This window comes from Benincasa hispida, chromosome 7 (genome assembly GCF_027475165.1).
Source record: "Benincasa hispida cultivar pf3 chromosome 7, pf3_genome.v1.1, whole genome shotgun sequence".
NCBI classification, from domain to species: Eukaryota; Viridiplantae; Streptophyta; class Magnoliopsida; order Cucurbitales; family Cucurbitaceae; genus Benincasa; species Benincasa hispida.
Genome location: NC_143484.1, coordinates 40,661,848 through 40,682,701, shown reverse-complemented (window position 1 = coordinate 40,682,701; position 20,854 = coordinate 40,661,848). Strand labels below are relative to the sequence as shown.

At 31.5% G+C, this 20,854-nt stretch overlaps 2 protein-coding genes and 2 non-coding genes across 4 annotated transcripts; 2 read left to right on the top strand and 2 right to left on the bottom strand.

Annotated features, from left to right (window-relative positions):
* The first annotated feature begins 858 nt into the window (after nt 1–858).
* Nucleotides 859–930, top strand: TRNAP-AGG (transfer RNA proline (anticodon AGG)). The gene has a single exon. It is a non-coding gene; the product is annotated as a tRNA-Pro (tRNA).
* A 6,649-nt stretch (nt 931–7,579) lies between these two features.
* On the bottom strand, nt 7,580–8,613 carry LOC150035161 (uncharacterized). The gene is made up of 2 exons (XM_090315253.1): nt 8,362–8,613; nt 7,580–8,287 (listed from the first exon to the last, which is right to left on the bottom strand). Exons 1-2 carry the CDS (start codon nt 8,611–8,613, stop codon nt 7,580–7,582), a joined length of 960 nt encoding a protein of 319 aa, XP_090171379.1.
* A 6,755-nt stretch (nt 8,614–15,368) lies between these two features.
* On the top strand, nt 15,369–17,516 carry LOC120082066 (CASP-like protein 4C1). Its single transcript, XM_039037288.2, has 3 exons — nt 15,369–16,044; nt 16,124–16,259; nt 16,361–17,516. The coding sequence occupies exons 1-3, from the start codon at nt 15,785–15,787 to the stop codon at nt 16,580–16,582; spliced, it is 618 nt and encodes a 205-aa protein (XP_038893216.1). The 5' UTR covers nt 15,369–15,784; the 3' UTR covers nt 16,583–17,516.
* Nucleotides 17,517–20,419: 2,903 nt separating this feature from the next.
* TRNAR-CCG (transfer RNA arginine (anticodon CCG)) lies at nt 20,420–20,492 on the bottom strand. Its single transcript has one exon. It is a non-coding gene; the product is annotated as a tRNA-Arg (tRNA).
* Between the last annotated feature and the right edge of the window lie 362 nt (nt 20,493–20,854).

Genomic DNA, 20,854 nt, shown 5'->3' with positions numbered 1-20,854 from the left:
TAATAATGAAAAGAGGATTGTAGTAACAAATACCCTCAAACTATAATTTATAAAGTTGTTTCAATCAAATTCAAATTTCCTAAATTGTTGTGTTGTTAAATTGAGATGTAGGCATAGCTTAAAACAAATTCTCTCATGGTCAATGCTTTAGTATTCAAATTTTGTGGAATTAAAAAAAAAACATAAAAGTATCATATAGTTTGAAGTTTTAATTTATCATATAAATATCTTTTATTTACTTTTTTAGAATAAATTTATAACAATCTTTATAGATTATAGTTTATTGGTGACTTATTCATTTTGAAATTTTTAAGAGTCTAATTGAAACAATTTTATTGAAAAAGTATGATGAGTTCATTGAGGTGTTGGCAATCAAATTACAATCCATCTAAGTCGAATCGGATTATCTAAAAGCAGTTAAGCTAATAAACGGGAAAGAACTTATATTATTGAAGTTTTCTTCTTTATTAAAGAAGTAAAAGATTTAGCACAAATCTTGGGGATATTTTTTCCCACGTTCGGAGGTCCCACAATACTTTGGTTGACAATCTAGTAACATAGGCCTTGAACGAGAGATATTCTCACAAATTATTTTCCCCTTACCTATATAGTTTTCTTTACTTGTTTCTTGTGATGTTGTTATGTAGTTCCTTTTGCTACCTTATCTAAAAAAAAAAAAAAATTGCAACAATTTCATTAACTTAAGGTGATGAAGGGTTAATTTCATGGTTAGAGTACAGAACCATATAGATCCATACCAAAATTTGCAATTTTGTCCATAATTATTTTCTGAAAGTTCTTGATGAGTTTAAAATAAATATATAATAAATAATTTAAAGAAATAAGTATCTCAACAATGGGCATTTGGTCTAGTGGTATGATTCTCGCTTAGGGTGCGAGAGGTCCCGAGTTCAATTCTCGGAATGCCCCGCTTTTTATTTTACTTTTTCTTTTATTTTTCAATTTTGTTTAATTTTATAAACGCACGTTTCATTTTTCTTTTTTTCTTTTTTTTTTTGTTCCCTTGTGGCCCGACTATTTATGACGGTCCGGCTTACCAAACACAACCAATATAAGATCAATTTCGTGGGACCTCGTGGGCTACCGGTTTTTTCATTTTGATGAAATATTTGATTTTCGAGTTTATTTTGAATTTGAAATTTTTTTAGGATTTAAATTGATACAATTATTAATTTAGGATTTAAATTGATATATCCTTTAAAATTTAGGGATATAAATTGATATTTCTCCTTTTTCATGTTATTTATATTTGTACGTCCCATATAAATGCACGAGTTTGTTGGTTTATAGTTTTTGTTTTAGTTCAACATATGGGGGATGGATTCAAATCTCTAACTTTTCGGTCAAAAACACATGCCTAAATTGACCTGGGCTCATAAACTTATAAAGTATGTTTATATCAACTTAAGAACAATTTTTGTGTTCTAGTTACGAATTCATTTTGTCATTCTAAACATGACTAGTTTAAAATTAAAAGATATGTTTTTAGCCAAAAAGTTACAATTCACCATGACCATGGTGTTGAAATAAATAAATAAATTCTAATTATTTTTATTTAAAATCCTCACCTCAACTATTAAATACTTGATCGTAATCTCTACAATACCATTTTAATATTTGAACATTTTACTTACTACCTCAAACACTTCTATTTCCCTATGTTTTTTTCAAAAAGTTTAATTCCAAGATATAATCATTCTTGCACTTAAAATAAAATTATAACTTCAAAGTTGGTTAATCTCTTGTATCGAAAAAAGACATTTTGAAATATTAAACTAAAGTATATGTATTATAATACATATTAAAGCAGGGTAAATAAATCTGTTGTATCATTTATTAATCAAAAGAGGCCTATAAATAGGCATAATTATAACAGTGACTAACCATTTAACTACCTGTATAATAAAACTTATAACAAAATATAAACTAATTTCTAATACTCCCCCTCAAGATGGTGTGGTTATATTAAGAATACCCATCTTGGATAGTAAGAAGAAAAACAAAGTTTTGGGCAAAGCCTTGGTGAAGATATCAGCAAGCTGCAAGTGAGACTGGATGGGAAAAAGTTTGACATTGCCACGGACAATGTGATCTCGGACAAAATGGCAATCAATTTCAATGTGCTTCGTCCTTTCATGAAAAACCGGATTTTCAGCAATATGGACAACAGCCTCATTATCACAGTAGATTAAAGAGGGATGAATAAGAGGTACCGAAAGCTCATGAAGAAGTTGTTCAACCCATAGCAATTCACTTATAGTAGCAGCTAAAGCTCGGTATTCAGCTTCGGCAGAAGAATATGATACCGTAGACTGCTTCTTAGCCTTCCAACTAATTATGGAATCACCCAAGAAGATGCAGAAACCGGTTATAGACGTCCTTGAATCAGGACAAGATCCCCAATCAACATCAGAATACGCCTTTAATTGGAATGTGTGGACAGGTTGTAGCAGAATACCTTGGCCCGGTGAAGCTTTCAAATACTTAAGTAAGGACATGGAAGCATCAAGATGAGGTTGTCTAGGTTGAGCAACAAACCGACTGAGCTTATGGACAGCAAAAGCTATGTCGGGCCGAGAAATAGTCAAGTATAGCAGTCTTCCAATGAGTCTCCGATACAATGTTGCATCAGGAAGGAGGGTACCAACATCAAATTGGAGCTTTAAAGCCGGATCAAGAGGTAGAGGAGCTGGTTTACAAGCCAACAAACCATGATCTGCTAGAAGCTGCAATGTATAATTCCGTTGTGATAGAAGAATACCCTGAGACGATCTTGCAATTTCAAGGCCCAAGAAATACCAAAGAGACCCTAAGTCTTTGAGCTTGAAGGCCTCGTGCAGATGATCTTTAATCTCATGTAGTACAGGTAAAGAAGCACCGGTAATGACGATGTCATCAACATAAACAAGCAAAGCAACAAATGATTGAGCAGAACCTCGAGTGAATAAGGAGTAATTGGACTTGGACTGAGAAAATCCCAAGTAAAGGAGTGCCTTTGAGAACTTGTCAAACCATTGGCGTGATGCTTGCTTAAGGCCATATATGGATTTATGCAAGCGACAAACAAGATACTCCCCCTGTTTGTGAACAACATTGTGCTTGTAACCCAAGGGCAGATTCATGTATACCTCTTCAACTAGATCACCATGTAAGAAAGCATTATTAACATCTAATTGAAGTAGAGACCAACCTTTTGAGACCGTAAGAGTAAGAAGTTGTAACATCCCACACCTTTTTATTTATTTATTAATAATGTAAAACTTTTCCCTTTTTAGTAATTGTCCTTAGGTGAAGAGCATGTTTGGAATTCTGAATTTAAAGTATAAATGCGAGGATTTAAGTGTTTTCGTGGAAATTATTCAAAAATTATTCAATTTTCAAATTCAATTTGAAAAGTTATGGTAGGAATTAATTATTTTTGGAAAAAGGAAAGGGATTAAATAGTATAAAGTGGGTTAAAGAAATGATTTAATTAGAGATATACTATTTTTCTTCTTATTATTATTATTAGTAGTAGTAGTTTTTTTTTTAAAATAAAAAGGGCACCCCATCTCCCTCATAGCCATCTCGCCTGAACGCCGCCCCTCACAGCCGCCTCGCTCGAACGCTGAACGTCCGCCGCCGCCCTCCTCAGCCCGTCGTCCAGATGCCACCGGTCTGACCCTAGCCACTCGCCGCCGAGGTTTTTGCCCTAGCCGACCACCCTTCGTCGCATTTCGCTGCCATTGCTACCCAGTCGACGCCCCATCATTCGTTAAGGCCCGACTACGTGTGAACCCCCCCGACGGTCGTCGTTCCGGCATTTTGCTACCCGCGTCGTCGTTTAGATCTGCTCCACGCTGTTCCGGTTCGCCCTTCAGCCGTTGTCCGCCAGTATAGCAGCTGCTAGCTGTCGGGTTCATCCTCTTCTACCGCCATTCCGTGGGGTTTTCGCTAGAAGCTTGGAATATGGGGTAAGATCTAAGATTTGTGTGTTTTCTTGAATGGGTTTAGTCACCCATTGAGTTTTGGTCTAATTTTAGTTATACTAATTATGTTGTGGAGCTTGGATTGAACTTTCAAGGTGTTGGGAACCACTGCCTAGTACGATTAGAGTTGGCTTTAGGGAATTTTGGGTTATAAATAGATTGGAATCTCCATGCTAAGCTTGGAATAGATTTCTGGATCAACTTATCGTTTGAGTAAGTTGTTTTGTGGCATATGAGGTATTTTCGTATTTGGAATTTAGTCTTGATTGTCGAACTTAATTTTTTTAAATTTTGATTCAGGGTGTGATTCAAGAATTTTACTAAGTTAAAGGAGGGTGTAAATTACTTTTTGTTAGATTTAATTTGGAGGTAAGTAATCTTATCACTGGAACTGCTCACGAGCCAGGCTCTAGTTGTATGCTAGCATGATAAGTGTATGTTATGGTAAATGCTAGCATGTTGATTGACAGTATGACTTGAATCAAAGTATATTCTAGCACAAATTCTGATTTGTTTACATACACACCTAAGTGCTTGATCGTTAGTATGTGATAGTATGTGTTTTCATATGTCGATGTCTGATCTGCTGGCGTTGAGGCATACTTGTATGTTGTGGATTTATGATATAAGTTATACATGGATGATGTATAATATGTTGTTAAGAATTATGGGTATGCGATGCAGCTATGGTATTAAGGATTTTTATGTATGCTTTAGAACCGTACAATGTTGAATCTTAGCACGTTAAGACTGTATGAATATTCTCATTGATTAGTTAGATGCTCACCAGTTTGTGTTTCCTTCGAGATTCACCAGTTTGTGTTTCCTTCGGGATTCACCAGTTTGTGTTTCCTTCAAGATTCACCAGTTTTGTGTTTCCTTCGAGATTCACCAGTTTGTGTTTCCTTTGGGATTCACTAGTTTTGTGTTTCCTTCGGGAATTCATCAGTTTTGTGTTTCCTTCGGGATTCACCAGTTTTGTGGGCATACTTAACTACAATAGGATAGGACTCAGTCTCTTATATGTTACATGTATTTATGTGCCATATGTGGGTATCTAAAGGACATAGATGTCTAGTCTGACCCCAATGGTGGGGTTACTTACTGAGTATTTTATACTCATTCTTTCTTATATTGATGTTTCAGGTAAGGGTAGAGATGCACTGACGATGGCGCAGCGGAATTCATGATCGAGCCACTGGGACTAGTTTTTTTTACGCGTCCGCATCATGAGATTTAGAGTTCTCTTCATGTTTCCTTTAATGTTTAGTTTTGATGTTTGAAACTTATTATTAAGAATTGTTTTTCATATGTATTTATTAATCTTTATGATTTATGGGTACCCTATTATTGTTTTTAACAATTGCATTTAATAAGTGTCTTTTGAACTTCTCTTGTATTTAATTAGCATTTATTTCAAATGACTGAGCGTCGTTTTAAATTCTTTGCATACATTTATTTTAGTAACGGCCTTACCTTGGTCCTAGGGGGTCGGGTCGTTACAAAAGTACTTTGACAGTAACAAACTTGGCAATAAGAGAAAATGTCTCAATGTAGTCGAGGCCTTCTTGTTGGGTGTATCCCTTAGTTACTAACCGTGCCTTGTAGCGGTCAATGGTCCCATCTGCACGATACTTGATTTTGTATATCCATTTGCATGCAATAGAGAGTTGGCCTTGAGGTAAGGGCACAACAAACCGAGTACGGTTGGTTTCCATTGCTAGAAGTTCATCGTGCATAGCTTGGCACCAATGTTCATGAGGGACAGCCTGGTGATAAGACTGAGGCTCATATACGGCTGAGATATTGAGGGCAAACATCTTGTAGATAGGATTCAGTCTGTCATAAAATAAAACAGCTTGCAAAGGATACTTAGTAACTGTTTGCTGAGAATGATTGTGTAAAAGGAGGTTGCAATGATAGTCCCTGAGATATGAGGGTGGTTTAGTCGTCCTTGTAGAGCGGCGACAGTGAGAAGAATTATCAAGTAAAGACAGATGAGGCTGATCAGTGACTGCAACATCATCATCAGCAGGTGCAAAGGGAACAAAGGGAGCAGTAGGTTAAGAAACGTCATGTGAAGTACGCTGGTCAGAAAGCTCAGGAGTAACAGAAACAGATGATGAAGAGACTTCACTGCTGGATAAATCACCTGAAAATGGAAGTGATAATGGTAAAACTAGATCAGGAAAAGGGTTAAATACCTCTGCTTGAGAACTGATTTGATGAAAAGGGAATATGTCTTCATGAAACACAACATCCCTTGAAATAAAGAATTGCTTCTTCTCAATGTCATATAAGCGATAGCCCTTGATGCCAGTAGGATATCCCAGAAAAACAGAGGTAATGGCCCGAGGTTGAAACTTGGTCCTGTGAGAAGGTAAAGTAGAGAAAAAACAAAGACAACCAAAAGTTCGTAGTGAAGTATAGTCAGCATGTTTAGTAGTCAAACGATAGTAAGGTGTTTGCCAGGATAAGATATGAGATGGAATGCGGTTGATCAAATAAAATGCGGTCAATATGCACTCTCCCCAAAACAAGATAGGTAACCTAGCTTGAAATAACAGAGATCGTGTGACATTTAACAAATGTTGATGTTTTCTTTCTACTATCGAATTTTGTTGAGGCCGTTCAACATAAGAAAACTGATGGAGAACATCTTTGGCAACAAAAAAATCAGTAAAGGCCAGTTCTGGTGCATTATCCGATCGAAAAGCTTTTATGGAAAAACCATATTGAGTTTCAATTAACTGAAAGAATCGAGGGACAATAGTAATAGCTTCACTTTTGTTCCTCATAAAAAAAAAACCCAAGTGTACCGAGAATAATCATCAACTAGTGTTAAAAAGTAACGATATCCAGCATGAGTAGGTTCATTGTAAGGGCCCCAAATGTCACAATGTATAAGATCAAAAGCATGAGCGGCAAGTCTATTATGGCTTTGAATAGAGGACAAATCATGCATTTATTACAAGTACTATCCATGTCTACATGTAAAATGTCTTTTAGGAAACTAAGATGTTTATATGATGGATGTCCAAGCCGATTATGCCAAGTATAAGCAGAGAATGTAGTAGTGGAAGACAAACAAGTTCTGTAGTATGTGAAAATGAATGTAAGGACTTATCAACTGATGCTTGCAACAAGTATATTCCATTCCATTTGTTAGCCTTGCCAATCGTCTTCAAAGAGTACTTGTCCTGAATAAGGCAAAAATCACTAAAAAAAGTGACCATGACGGGTAGATATGAAGTTAAAGAGCTTATGGAAATTAAGTTGAAACAGAAATCCGATATATATAGCACATTCTGTAGCATGATATTTGTACTGATTTGAATATCCCCAACAAATTCAACCAGAAGCTGAGACTGATTAGGCAAAGTAATAGTTGTCGGTTTAATTTGTCTTAGAGTAGTGAATAGGACCTTATTATGACAGATATGAGCTGATGCACCAGAATCAAGTATCCACTGATCAGAAGATATATCAGAAAGGGAACAAATACCTGCAACGTGAGCTGTAAGAGTGACAAAATCTGCCTTATTGAACGTTGCTGCTATGGTGGCTGTGTTGGACTTGTTGAGATGGGATTAGAGCATAGCCAATAAGCCTTGGCATTGTTCAGATGTTAAAGAGGATAAAGAATCAGAATGATCTGCTCTTGCTGATTTGGGAGGTTTGTAAAGCTTGTGCCCTAGTGAATATCCATGGAGTTTGTAACAACGATCAACAGTATGCCCTTGAATATTACAGTGGGTGCAGATCGGTCTATCATTCTTCTTGTTTTGATTGGTGTTGCGAGAATAGCTTGGAGAAATCTGATGGGAAGCAGAAGAACCATTTTTCACAAGGAGGGCAGTGGCATTAGATGAAGATATTGCATTGCCAAAGGATGAAGAATAAGCTTTCTGGTCAATCTCCTGTGTAACTAGAGAGAAGGTCCGATTGATTGATGGTTCTGGTTCCATTAGTAACAATTGAGATCTGATAGGAGAAGATGAATCGTTTAAACCCATGAGAAAATCCATAACATACTCTGTTTGGAAGTAAGTCTGTAGGTTCTTGACACCACCACAAGTGCATTTTTCATAAGAACAAGATGGGCGGTAGGAGATGAGTTCATTCCACAACGTTTTCAACTTGGCATAGTATATGGTAACAGAATATTGATTTTGGGATAAGTTGGAAATTTCACGGCGTAGTTGGAAGACTCTTGGTCGATTTTTACGTTGGTATCGTTCTTGCAGATCAACCCAAATTTCTTGAGCGAAATCGGAGAAGTTGATGCTAGCAGAAATCTCTTTGGAAAGAGAGTTAAGAATCCACGCGGTGACAATGCCATTACATATGATCCAAGAACTGAGTAACTCACCAGAAGGTCGAGGGATTTCACCATTGATGAAGCCGAGTTTATTTTGACAGTGAGCCCGATCTTTATCGCCTGACTCCACGAGTCGTAATTCGATTCCGTAAAAAGATTGGAAACGGGCATAAGGCTGGTGCTGTCTGAGGGATGAAGAAAATAAGGGTTCTGATATTGTTCAAGAATGGAAGATGAGGAAGCTCGAACATTCTCCATGGAGTTGGAGTTTTCGGATGAGGTTGGGTCGTCGGATCTGGTCATGATCGTCGTTTCGGATGAAGAAGGAGAACGAAAAATCGGCGCTCACTGATGGCACTCGACACTGTGGACGGAGGCGAGCGAAATTGGCGTTAGCGTCCGGAAGGTCGGGGAGCGAGATCGGCCCGAGAAGAAGAAAAGTCACAAGAAAAAAATGGCTGGAGGGAATACGAAAAGTCAAAGAGTTTTAATTTGCTCTGATACCATATTAAAGGAGAGTAAATAAATCTGTTGTATCATTTATTAACCAAAAGATACCTATAAATAGGCATAATTACAATAGTGACTAACCATTTAACTACCCGTATAACAAAATGTAAACTAATTTCTAATAATACAAATTATAATATAAGATTACTAAAAAATATTTAGGTGCTCCTTGGACTGTACCTATCTTTGTACAACTGAAGGAGTTGTCTAGTAAAATAACGGTCACATGGTGGTTTTTTTTAAAAAAAATAATAATAAATTTCTTTGTATGTTAAAAAAAGAGTGTGAGACTAAGCTGCACCTAATTATTGGTTGGAGATTTTTATTATGGATATGTGTCTAAGTGTCTCTCCACCATTGAATTTGTTTACTTGATTTCTTGTTTAATGAAATGCCCGTTTTTTATTTACCATGATATTGTCATTTTAGTTATTCGTCTACGATAGATTGATTAAAGACATTTATGTGATGAATTTAAAATTTAAAAATAGTGAAAATTTGGAAAAATAAGAAAATGTCATCTACGTTCTATCCTAAAATCAAAATGAGTGAAAGATATATTAGTTGCTCCTAAATCTTAATAGGTGTGTAAATTAACACATTAGGTAAACATGTGTTAATGTAAATTATTGTGATGCTAAACAAGAAGAAGAAAAATTAATTTTCTTTTAACCAAAAAAAAAAACCCTCATGACTTTATTGATCCAACTACCAATTTAATCCCTAATCTTTAAGACGTGTATCTATAATACGTAAACTTTAATATTTGTGTCTCAATATTTATTAAAATTTATAAACAGTTGAATTATTAAAAATTCACACATTTACAATCACAAAATTGAAATTTTGGGATTTTATTAGGTATAAAATTTAAATTTATATATGATTGAGCAATTGGTTCTTAAAAGAATCAAAATCTTCCGACACGTTATAGATAAAATTGAAAGTTCATGAACTTATTAGAGATAAAACTAAAAAATTAATAACCTATTAAATACTCTAAAAACGAAAAAATTTAGAATAAAAAGATTCAACTTAAAAATAAAACTTGCATTATTGGGGGATTTTCAAAATAAAAAAAATAAGAAAAACTATTTACATAAAATAATAAAAATTAATTTTATTTAATAGAGACTGATAAAAGTTTATAGATTTCTAGAAATTGATAGATGTCTAGAAATTGATAGAAGCATATCACTTTATTAGTATCTTAGTTTGATATTTTTTTCGTAGGTAAAAATTTTCCTATATTATATTTGAGATCCCTTATTTAAATATGTTTTTTTTTTCAACCAAAGTCCAAATTCTATTGTTGTCCTGTCCATCAAATCAAATATATATATAATTATTTAAACGTGGAAGAAAATTGAAATACCGAAAAACATTGAAGATGTCGGCTACATAGCTACAACCTCTAAGTTTTTTTCTTTTTCCTTTTTTCAAACACCATATTTTTGCCATTATATTTGGGGATTTATTCTATTTTAATTCAAAAATGTCTATTATATTAACTTGTAAACTTTTTTTTTTTTTTTTTTAAGTTAATCGTTAAAACTTAATTTCTTCCTTATAATTTTTTTTAATTGTTAAACTTAATTCTTTCATTATTAAACTTAATTATATATTAAATCTACAATGAAAACATCTTACACTCATATTCAAAAAAAAATACTATGATATTAAATAATATTTACAATTAGTTCTTTTGAGATTTGCAATTTGAAAATGATACAATATGGGATTTAAAAACGACCCCTTGGCCTTTACTCCTCGTGGGAGTTGTCTTCGTATCCCTCTGAATTAGGTTCACCCGTTGTCGTTGTCGTCTACGATGAATACGTCTTCGATCGGTGTCAGCAACATTGAGTCGTCTTGTTTGTTGAATAATACTTTCTACGTTCATCAATGTTTGCTGACATATTGAACCCAATTCTGGAAGGTTGTTCTGCACTGAATATGGTTGAACTTCGCTTATTAAATTATTCCGTATAATAAAAAAAAATATTAAACAATATTCATATTATATATATACGAAAAATGTATGATTTGAAATATCTTACCATGGAGTAATAGTAAGCGTCGTCTGGTGAGATAAATCGCCTCGTGATCAAATTGTACCAGGGAAAGTAGTCGTCTAATACAGCTGGCCCGTTTGTTAATTCTCCCTGTGCACAATGATCACGTTGTCTATGCCAGTAAGATAAATACTCCGCATGGATTCAACGCCAGTCTTGGTTGTGCTTACCTCTTAAATCAATCTGGTGTAGTTCTGGGAGTGTATAGGACAACGAAGGTATCGTTCGTCGCATCTCGAACTGTCTCAGTACACGATCTGGATGATGCCACTCTACTATATGGAAGCATATAAGAGGGCTAACAGTCAACCAGATGTCTTCACCATCACGACAATAATCAGGTACTAACGACCAAATCTGTGAGTATGACGTCCAAATAACCAGACAAACGATTACATAAAATATAACATAAAAGATACATAAAAAGTACATAAGAAAATACAATTACATAAAATAAGTTTATTAAATAAAATCATTATAAATACATAAATTATACATACATAAACTATAACTATTTATACATACATAAATTATAACTATTTATACATACGTAAACTATAACTATACATAAACTATACAAAAATATAGGAATATACCAAGCAAAATTCAGTAAAAAAAAAAAAAAAAAAGCAAAACATACATATAAATACAGATCAGCCCAACTAGAGAAAGAAATATACCAAACAAAATTCGACAACGGAAAATGTAGGAAAATCGAGCAACACGACCGCTAGATTCGGTGAAGATCAAATGGAGGACTGAAAGTCGAGCAAAATCGAAATTTTGGAAGATTTTGGTGAAATAGAGGCTTCGGTGAGGAAAATCAACGATAGTTTCGGTGAGGGATCGATGATTTCGGCGAGGGAAAACGGCGATAGGGAATAAGAATTGTCGTTTTGGTGAGGAAGAAGAAGGGTTGGGCGGACGTTTTAATGCGAGGGAATCGTGTATCCGGTACACGATTTAGGGTAATCGTGTATTCGGTACACGATTTAGGGTAATCGTATACCCGGTACATGATTTCCTCAGTCAAACCTGCATGATTGGGCGTGCCAAGTCGGTACGCCAGATTAGGCGTGCCAAGTGGCTAGGAAATCGTGTACCCGGTACACGATTTAGGTGTAATTGTGTACCCAGTACACGATTTAAACACCTATTTTTGGGATTACTTTCCCCCAATCCTATTTTTGTCATTATTTATTAAAAAATATTATTTTAAAAAAATCATTTAGTCGATCACATTCAATAAATTTTAAATATTGTCTCTTAAAGTAAATTTTTTAATCAAAATTAGTTAAATAATAAAAACAAGTTTGAAATTCCATACGTAAACAAGTTTGTTCCAATATATAGTGAAACTACTGATAATAAATATTAAAAAAAAAAATCCAACAATAAACAAACTAAATTTAAAATATATTGAAAATACGATAATTAAAATTAGATACTTGAGAGTAAACGGATTAAGATTGAATGATTCTCAAGTACATAAATTAATATAATATTTTAATAGAAAAAAATTATACTTTATATTCTATATTTTTGCGTTTAATTCAACTAGTTTCTATTGCACCTTTTTTCAAAACAGAAAGAAATATCAACATTAATATTTCATAATTGGAAGAAATCGACATTTCTGTACTAAATAAATACATAAATAATTGACATTTCAGTTGATATTGACACCAGCATTTGAACTGCTACTTATGAATTATGAATTGATCCCTCATGTCATTTTAAGATTTATTTTAAAGAAAACGGACATTCATTGTAATTTATAGATTAAAATAAATAAATAAAATAAAAATTCAAAATTATTACCAATCTGACTAATGTAATGAAATAATTTTAAGAATCACTGCTTATGGAGAAAATAAAAATAAACTAATTTAAATAAAGTTTTTTTTTTCTTTAAAAAAAACATAAAGAAACAATGGATGAAAATAATTATCTTTGTTTTTTTTTAGGGTAATATTTTATCTTTATGTTGAATTTTGTGTTTAATATTTTATCATGCTTTTGACTAAATACTTCTACCTACTCTTATGTTACTCATACTCTAAATTTAATTTGTGGGAAAAAGAAAATCAAATTTTACTCTAAACTAATTAAAGTGTATCAAATCTTTATTTTAAATTGAATCAATTCCAATCAAAATTTAGATAAGGTTTACACATCTCGTCTTTTGTTAAGCTTTTGTTTGAAATTTTGTTAATGAAAGTACTTTCACATGATTCCTAATTACAAAATCATATGTACGTATATAATTGATAAAATTTCGAAGAAAAACGATGAATTTTATTTTATTTTATCTATTTTTTCCAGTTCAATCATTGCAAGATAAAAGAATAAAGTATCAATATTTGGGATGGTAATTGATATAATTTCACTTTATCGTGCTCAAATGGTTAATTTATATATATAGATTTGTGCAATAACTTGATATTATTAAACTTAGACTTTTTTTAATCATTAACGTTAATAGATGAATTAACGAAAATTGTAAAAATTATCTCACTTAATTAATTCAATAATTATTTTATGTTACTAATTTCGACCACTATTAATTTTAGTGCTTATTGGGTTGAAGAATATTTGTTTGTTAAATTGTAATCATTTGCAAAAATAATAATAATAATTAATAAATAAATAAATAAATGACAAATATCAATTTATATCTAAACTTTAAGTTTTATATCAATTTAAACTCTATAATAATTGTATCAATTTAAATCCATAATTTTGGGATTGTATTAACCTAACTCCCAAACTAATAATTGTGTCAATTTAAATCATAGACTTTTATAAGTATATCAATTTAAACCATGAACTTTCATAATTGTATCATTAAGTTAAGCCCTCTATTAGGTTTTATTTTGATACACTTATGAAAGTTTAGGATTCAAATTGATATATTTATGAAAGTTCAGGGTTTAAAGTGATACACTTATGAAAAATTAGGGTTTAAATTGATACATTTATAAAAGTTTAGGGTTTAAATTGATACAATTATTACTTCGAGGTTTTAATTGATGCAAATCTCAAAGTTCATGGTTTAAACTGATACAGACTCAAATTCGAAGGTTTAAATTAATACTATTATTAATTTAGAGTTTTAATTGATACAAACCCCAAAGTATAGAGATATGAATTGATATTTACCAAAAATAAATAAATAAAATAATGAAATTAATGACATTTTCATAAACATTATAATTATGTCATAGGGATATTTTTTTAAATATAAAAGATATTTACAGTTTATAGCAAAAAGTTCAAAAAGTGCTTCCACTTTGGAACTTTTTACTATAAACAGTAAATATTTCTATGATTTTTCTATTTATAGAAATTTTCCTTCGTTTAATTGAAATGTATTGAAAAGGCACTATCTGAACACATTATATATAAACATGCTTTTCAAGTTTGAATTCAATTTTATTCTCGAAGTTGCAAGTACTACTTTTAGAAATAATAATCAAGTATATAACAACATTTTTAAGAAATTATAGATATAACAAAATTTATTAATGATGTACTGTATCCATGATAGACTCGTATTGACAATGGTCTATTATTGACAAACTTCAAGAACTCAATTTAAATTTTGTTATACCTACAAAATATTTTATATTATATTATATTCAATTATAATCTACAAAAATATAAAATAAAACCTTTTCCCTTTACCAACTATTGGTATGTAGCTTTAATATGAATCATTTGATTTTTAAAAGATGTCATATCAACACATCATTTGGAATGCCCATTTTATGGATTGGGTTGATTCATGGTTCACATGAAATAATTCAAATCAATCCGAACTTATTATCAACTTTAAATTTTATATTTTTTTACTTATGATACAATTATATATACATATACCTATCTTCGTTTTATTTAATTTTATTATTTTATTAGATAATTTAAACTTCAAAAACTCCTATAAAAATTTGTTTTTAACACTTTGAAAAAGAGAAATTTCATTATATAAATTAAAATTGATTTATTTATTTTAATTTAATATGTAAAAATAATTAAATCAAATTTTTACTTATTAACATTTTAGTTATTTTCATAATAAAAATTTAAATAAATTATCTGATTAATATGAACCAACCCAATCTAATGGGTTGGATCGTGTTGTCTTAATTTTTTAAGAGTTATTTAGGTTAAAGAAATTTATAACCTGAATATAATTGTATTGGGTTTAAAAAAAATTCAACTCAATCCAATCCAATCCAATCCAATTCTAAGTAGGATATATTTTTACATTTTATATTAAAAATACTCATAAATAATTAAAAAAATCTACGGAACTAAATTTAAACATTATTAAAATTACAAAGACTACAGATAAAGATTAAAATTAAACAAAAAAAAAAAAAAAACAGTGAATTTAGTCCTAGAATTTGAACATCAAACCCCATGAAAAAGGAGTTCATACTGATTACCAAACATCAAGTTTAGTTTATCATAAAAAGAAAAGTTATTTATTAGTACATAAAGTGATTTTTTTTTCTAAGAGAAAAGAAAATAATCAACCTAATTGAGCAGGGGGACAGGCCACACAGAGTGAGAAGAGAGATAAGAAGAAAACCCAAAAATTTTTAAAAAGCAAAATTTCTCTCTCATTTTTTCCAGTACTCCATCATTGTCCTCAGAGCTCTTCTTCTCTTCTCTTCTATACTCTCTCTCTCTCTCTTTATTCAGTTCCTGCTTTGAATAATTTCCCTCTCTCATGGAACTCTTGCCCTCACCCGTGACTCCACCTCCCTTCTAAATACCAAAAACAACAAAACAAATTCATACCTTCCCTTCTATATCTCCTCCATTTCATGTATGAGCTTCTCTTCCTCTAGTTCTTCACGGCAACGGCGACGGTGACTGCCATGCGATCCCCTCAGTCACTCCGTAACGGCGGCGCTGGCGGTGGTGGCGGTACACCATCTCCTCACGCTCGTATCCCTACTCCTCACCATCACTTTCACTCCACCGTCTCTGTTCAGAAACTCAAACGCTTCAACTCACTCATCCTCGTCTTCCGTTTATCTACCTTCTGTTTCTCCCTCGCCTCTGCGGTTTTCATGATTACTAACTCTCGTGGCTCTGGATCCGATTCCCCTCGCTGGTACGATTTCGACGCCTTCAGGTACGTCTTTCGCCCTTAACTTCTTCATTGAATTCAAATCAACTCACAACTCACCTCAAATCTCGGGAAAAAAAAATAGGTATGTTTTCGCAGCGAACGCCATAGTTGCAGTGTATTCACTGTTCGAAATGATCGCTTCCGTTTGGGAAATCTCAAGAGAAGTCACTCTATTCCCTGAGATTTTACAAGTTTGGTTCGATTTCGGCCATGACCAGGTCGAAACCCTAACCCTAATCCCTTCGTTCTTCCTTTCTCTCTTTCTTGTGGTCTAATCGGAATTAGGGCTTTTTTTTTTTTTTTTTTTCTGATTCCATAGGCGTTCGCGTACCTTCTTCTCTCTGCAGACTCGGCAGGGACGGCTCTGGCGATAACTCTGAAGGGAACCGACACGTGTAAGGTAACGAGTGCCTTTTGTGTTCAATCCACGATCTCTATTGCACTGGGATTTGCCGGTTTCCTGTTTCTCGGGTTATCCTCCTTGCTTTCGGGTTTTCGGGTCGTTTGTTTCGTAATCAACGGCTCTCGTTTTCATTTCTAAAACACCCTATAGCGGCGTCATGTCGTTTTGATTTCGCTAATTATATACCTAATGGTCCTTTCATCTTTTTATTTTCTTTCTATTTGGTCCTTAATTTATATATTCTCAAAATTCTCGATTAAATCCTAAACTTTTAAACTACAAGTTTAGTACATAGATTTTAGAGTTTGTTGAAAATTCACGATAAAACTTTCAGACATGTTTAATAGGTTTTGAAGTTTTGATTTGGTGTCTATGATTCTTGATATATTTAAATTTTTTTTAAAATGTATTAATTGAGTCGATACAAATTTAAATTTTGTCTAATTAAATCCTAAATTTTTAATTTTGTATTGGGTAGATTGTTTTTTTTTAGAAAAAAGATGTTAAAGGATCTATTAGGAACAAAATTGGATATTAAGGACTATTAGATAGATCTAGGACACAAATTGAAAATTTAGGACGTATTAGATATTTTTTAAAAGTTTAATGGCTAATTAGACATAAACTCTAAAGTTTAGGGACTAAACTTATAAGTTAGCCTTTGTTATTGATAAAACCATAATAAAAAATGATCAAATTTTCAAAAGATTAAGGATCGAATTGAAAAAATTACATAAAAAGATTTTGGACCATTTGGTATGTTTAGCCACTGGAATATTTGTTCTTCACTGTTTATTCCGCTTCGTTGGTTCTTTCTCTTTATTTGTAGGGTGTACTATTGTGTTGTTCTCTACGACGACGACATGTCAACATTTGGGTAATTCTTTTGTGCATAGTCAGCCATAGACTCATAGTATTAGTAGCTTCTCTAAGTACGATTTTTTTTTTCAGGTTTATGATAGAGAATAATAAAGTTTATTTATTTATTGAAGTGTTTTATTATTATGGTGACTTGAATTGATGTAGTTATTATGATGGTTAAAAGTATACTAATCTCTTTAGATTTTCTTTACCGATCTACCATTATGAACAATTTTCCATAACTTGTTTGAATATCAAGCCCTTTTGTTTTTACATAATATCTTGAGAATTGGTCTTCAAAGCTTCAAAATGTCATCTTTGGGTTGTTTGGTCCCAACCTCAAGTTGATAGAGTAGATTATTATAGTCCACTCCATGTTTGGGGCTCTAGATACCGATACATAGTGGTATGTACAACTATTTGTTACATACATTTGTCTAGATAATAATATTTAAAATCCCTTTTTATTACACCCATACTAAAATTCTTTGTGCTCCAACACATACTAATATAACTCATACTAAAATAGTCTGCATTATGACTATAGATTATGCCAACTTAGCGTCCCAAACGTTCACTTAGCTACTAAATTTTTAATACTAGGTTTAAAAGGCCTTAGAGTAATTTTTTATTATTAATTTAAATGGCAACATGAATTTGGAATTTAAAATCAAATAGTTTAAGCCTCATTTAGTAATCATTTTGTTTTTTTAAATTTAAGTCTATTTCCTCCCATTTTTTATCATGATTTATATCTTTCCTAAGTACAATGGTAGAACTCTTAGTCAAATTTTTAAAAACAGAAGAAATTTGGAAGTAGAAGTAGTGTCTATAAGCTTTAATTTATAAAAATTAAAATTAAAATTAAAATGATTATCAAAGAGGTCATAAAAATTTACATTTTTTTCCCTTTACCTTTCTCTCTTTTCACCCTCCTTCCCTCCTCTTTTTTAGTTATTATTTTGAATAAGAGAACACATCAAATCATATAATACAAATTTGTTTTTATTAAATCACTTATTTTCAAGATTGTTTATCACATTGGTTCGCTAGGAAAATATAAGGTGCATGGGATAATAGACTCTCCACACATTTTCACGATAATATATTTTGTTTGGTCATGAGCTCTCCATGCTTTTATTTTTGTTTCACAAAAAAAACCTCATATATATGATTTAAACATTTCAGCCTCCCATTTAGACTTTTTATGTATCTTGATTGAAATGAAATTTGAAATAATAAAAATAACTCCATGAGCTGGCCTTCTATGTTATATATATGTAAAATTTTTAGTTGTAGGCTGTGTAGCATACAACTATATTTCATATTAACCATCATGAGAAAGCTGATTGAATATTGAATTTTACTTCCAATGTCATGATTTTGAAAATTTGGATGATTTTTTTCTTCCAGTCCACACTGACACGTGCTATTATTTGATTCACCAATCCCATTTCATCAGTTTGATAATAATACATATTGTTTTCAATAGTTTCTTTAGTAATACAGTAAAACCAGAACTAAAGAGTTGATAAATCAGAAGACAAGCTTCAAGACAGACTGTCATCTCAAAAGGATCAAGATTGTCAATAGAAATCTATAAGTTACCTTCATCTTAAATTAAAGTCCAAATTATTTATAATAAAAAAAAAAAAACAACAAAAAAACTCTATATTTTAAAAATCAAACATTCCCTTCCCTTAGAAAATTGAGATATGATATGAAATTCTTTAAAGTATGAACGTTGATATCAAACTCAGAAGGTAAAGTTCATTTAGCCAATTATAAGAAAAATATCTTGACATTCACAGATATAAAAATAAATAAATAAATATGGTGATCTATCCAAACTTTTGGTGTAGGTCATTATTTTTGTGATCCTTAATTTTTATTTGAAATTCTAAAAGACTTGCTATATTTGAGAGTGATTTTGAAAGTGTTAAAATCACATTTGTGAAATTCAAAACCACTCTAAAACAATATATTTATAACTCAAAATCAAATATTAAGAGAAAGTATTTTAAATAACAAAATCGCTGAAAATATTTTTAAATATGGCAAAGTAGTAAAATGTCAAAATGAAAATCCTTTTGCTATTGTATTATATTGTATTATATTTGTAAATAATTTGGTTATTTTACTGTATATGAAAAGACCCATATTTGATTATGTAGCTTTTTTATTATTATTATTTTAAATGATTAATATAATCTTTTTAAATATATATATATATATATATATTTAAAAAAAGTGATTCTAATTATTTAAGATTCGGTTTGTTTCAAAGGTTTTCCTATAGAATTTCATACATTTAATATCATTGTTACTTTTACAGAACTTCATTTTTTAATAAATTTCATTACTCCGCTTTGTTTTCTATGAGTTTTTTAATACGCAAAAGTGTGAAAGTTTTTATATTTGAGAGATGAATAATAAAATATAACTTAAAATTAATTAATTAATTAATATCAAGAATTCATTACTATTGATTTTATTAAGACTTAATAAATTTCAACTAATATCTATACTATTAATATTTTATGTTATCTTAACTATTTAATATAAATTATTATTGTTAATTATCAATATTCTAATTAATGTATTTATTGATTTTGATTACTTTTAATAGTGAGGTTTTTTAAATAAAAAATATTTAAAAATATTTAAATTTTATACCAAAAATTCCAAAAATACAATGCAAAAAGTGTAAATATTTTTTTTTTTTTTTCTATTTATAAAAATTCTCCTTGTGTTTAATTAAAAAGTATTTATTTATTTATTATTTTATTAATTAAAGAATTAATTAATATAACAATAAATTAATTATTAAATTTAATTGATTTCTTAAATTTAATTAAGTAATTAGTTACTGTGAGTTTCTAATACAAATTAACATCCAAACACAAACACAGATATGAACATTTAAAACTCAGACCAGATCCCTGATATTTAGTATCTATACCACGAAATAATATCTATCATCCAAACAACCCGTAATATCTAGAGAATTAGAACGTCTCTTCTCTCAACCGGAAACTTCCGCGTATAATATTGATTGAGAAATCAGTGGAGAAACCAAATGGGTCCATGAAAGAATCGTAAAAATGAAAGGTGCGATCGCAGTGGGATTCGAACCCACGACCTTTAGATCCGGAGTCTAATGCGATATCCACTCCGCTATGCGACCGCTCGATGACGATACCGATTTGAAAATCAATTTGATTTATGATTTAAGGAAACGACAGAAGAATGAGATGAGAAAATTAGGAACAAATTTCAGGCATCTGCGATCTGGTTGTTTTTACGATGCAGAAAAAGAATATTACAAAGAAGACGACGATCTGTAGTATTTTGCATACCTTTGTGTTTGTAATGTAATGTCTAGGGCTTTGTTTGATGCGATTCGAGTTGAGCAGATTCTGGAGAGTGGAGAGAATCAATGAAATGAACTAGATCCTTGCCGGTAGATGTTGCGGCGGCGAACGGAATTAATTTTGGAATCCCATGGATACAATGGAAGATCGGTTTTCGATTGCGAATTTGATTTGA

What these genes read in the sequence shown, in the direction of transcription:
- LOC150035161 (XM_090315253.1), bottom strand. Translation starts at nt 8,613, where the DNA reads ATGACCAGATCCGACGACCCAACCTCATCCGAAAACTCCAACTCCATG. An exon ending in TGAAATCCCTCGACCTTCTG is followed by an intron (nt 8,288 to 8,361) that starts GTGAGTTACTCA and finishes CTTTCCAAAGAG; the next exon opens with ATTTCTGCTAGCATCAACTT.
- LOC120082066 (XM_039037288.2), top strand. Translation starts at nt 15,785, where the DNA reads ATGCGATCCCCTCAGTCACTCCGTAACGGCGGCGCTGGCGGTGGTGGC. An exon ending in TACGATTTCGACGCCTTCAG is followed by an intron (nt 16,045 to 16,123) that starts GTACGTCTTTCG and finishes AAAAAAAAATAG; the next exon opens with GTATGTTTTCGCAGCGAACG. An exon ending in TCGATTTCGGCCATGACCAG is followed by an intron (nt 16,260 to 16,360) that starts GTCGAAACCCTA and finishes CTGATTCCATAG; the next exon opens with GCGTTCGCGTACCTTCTTCT.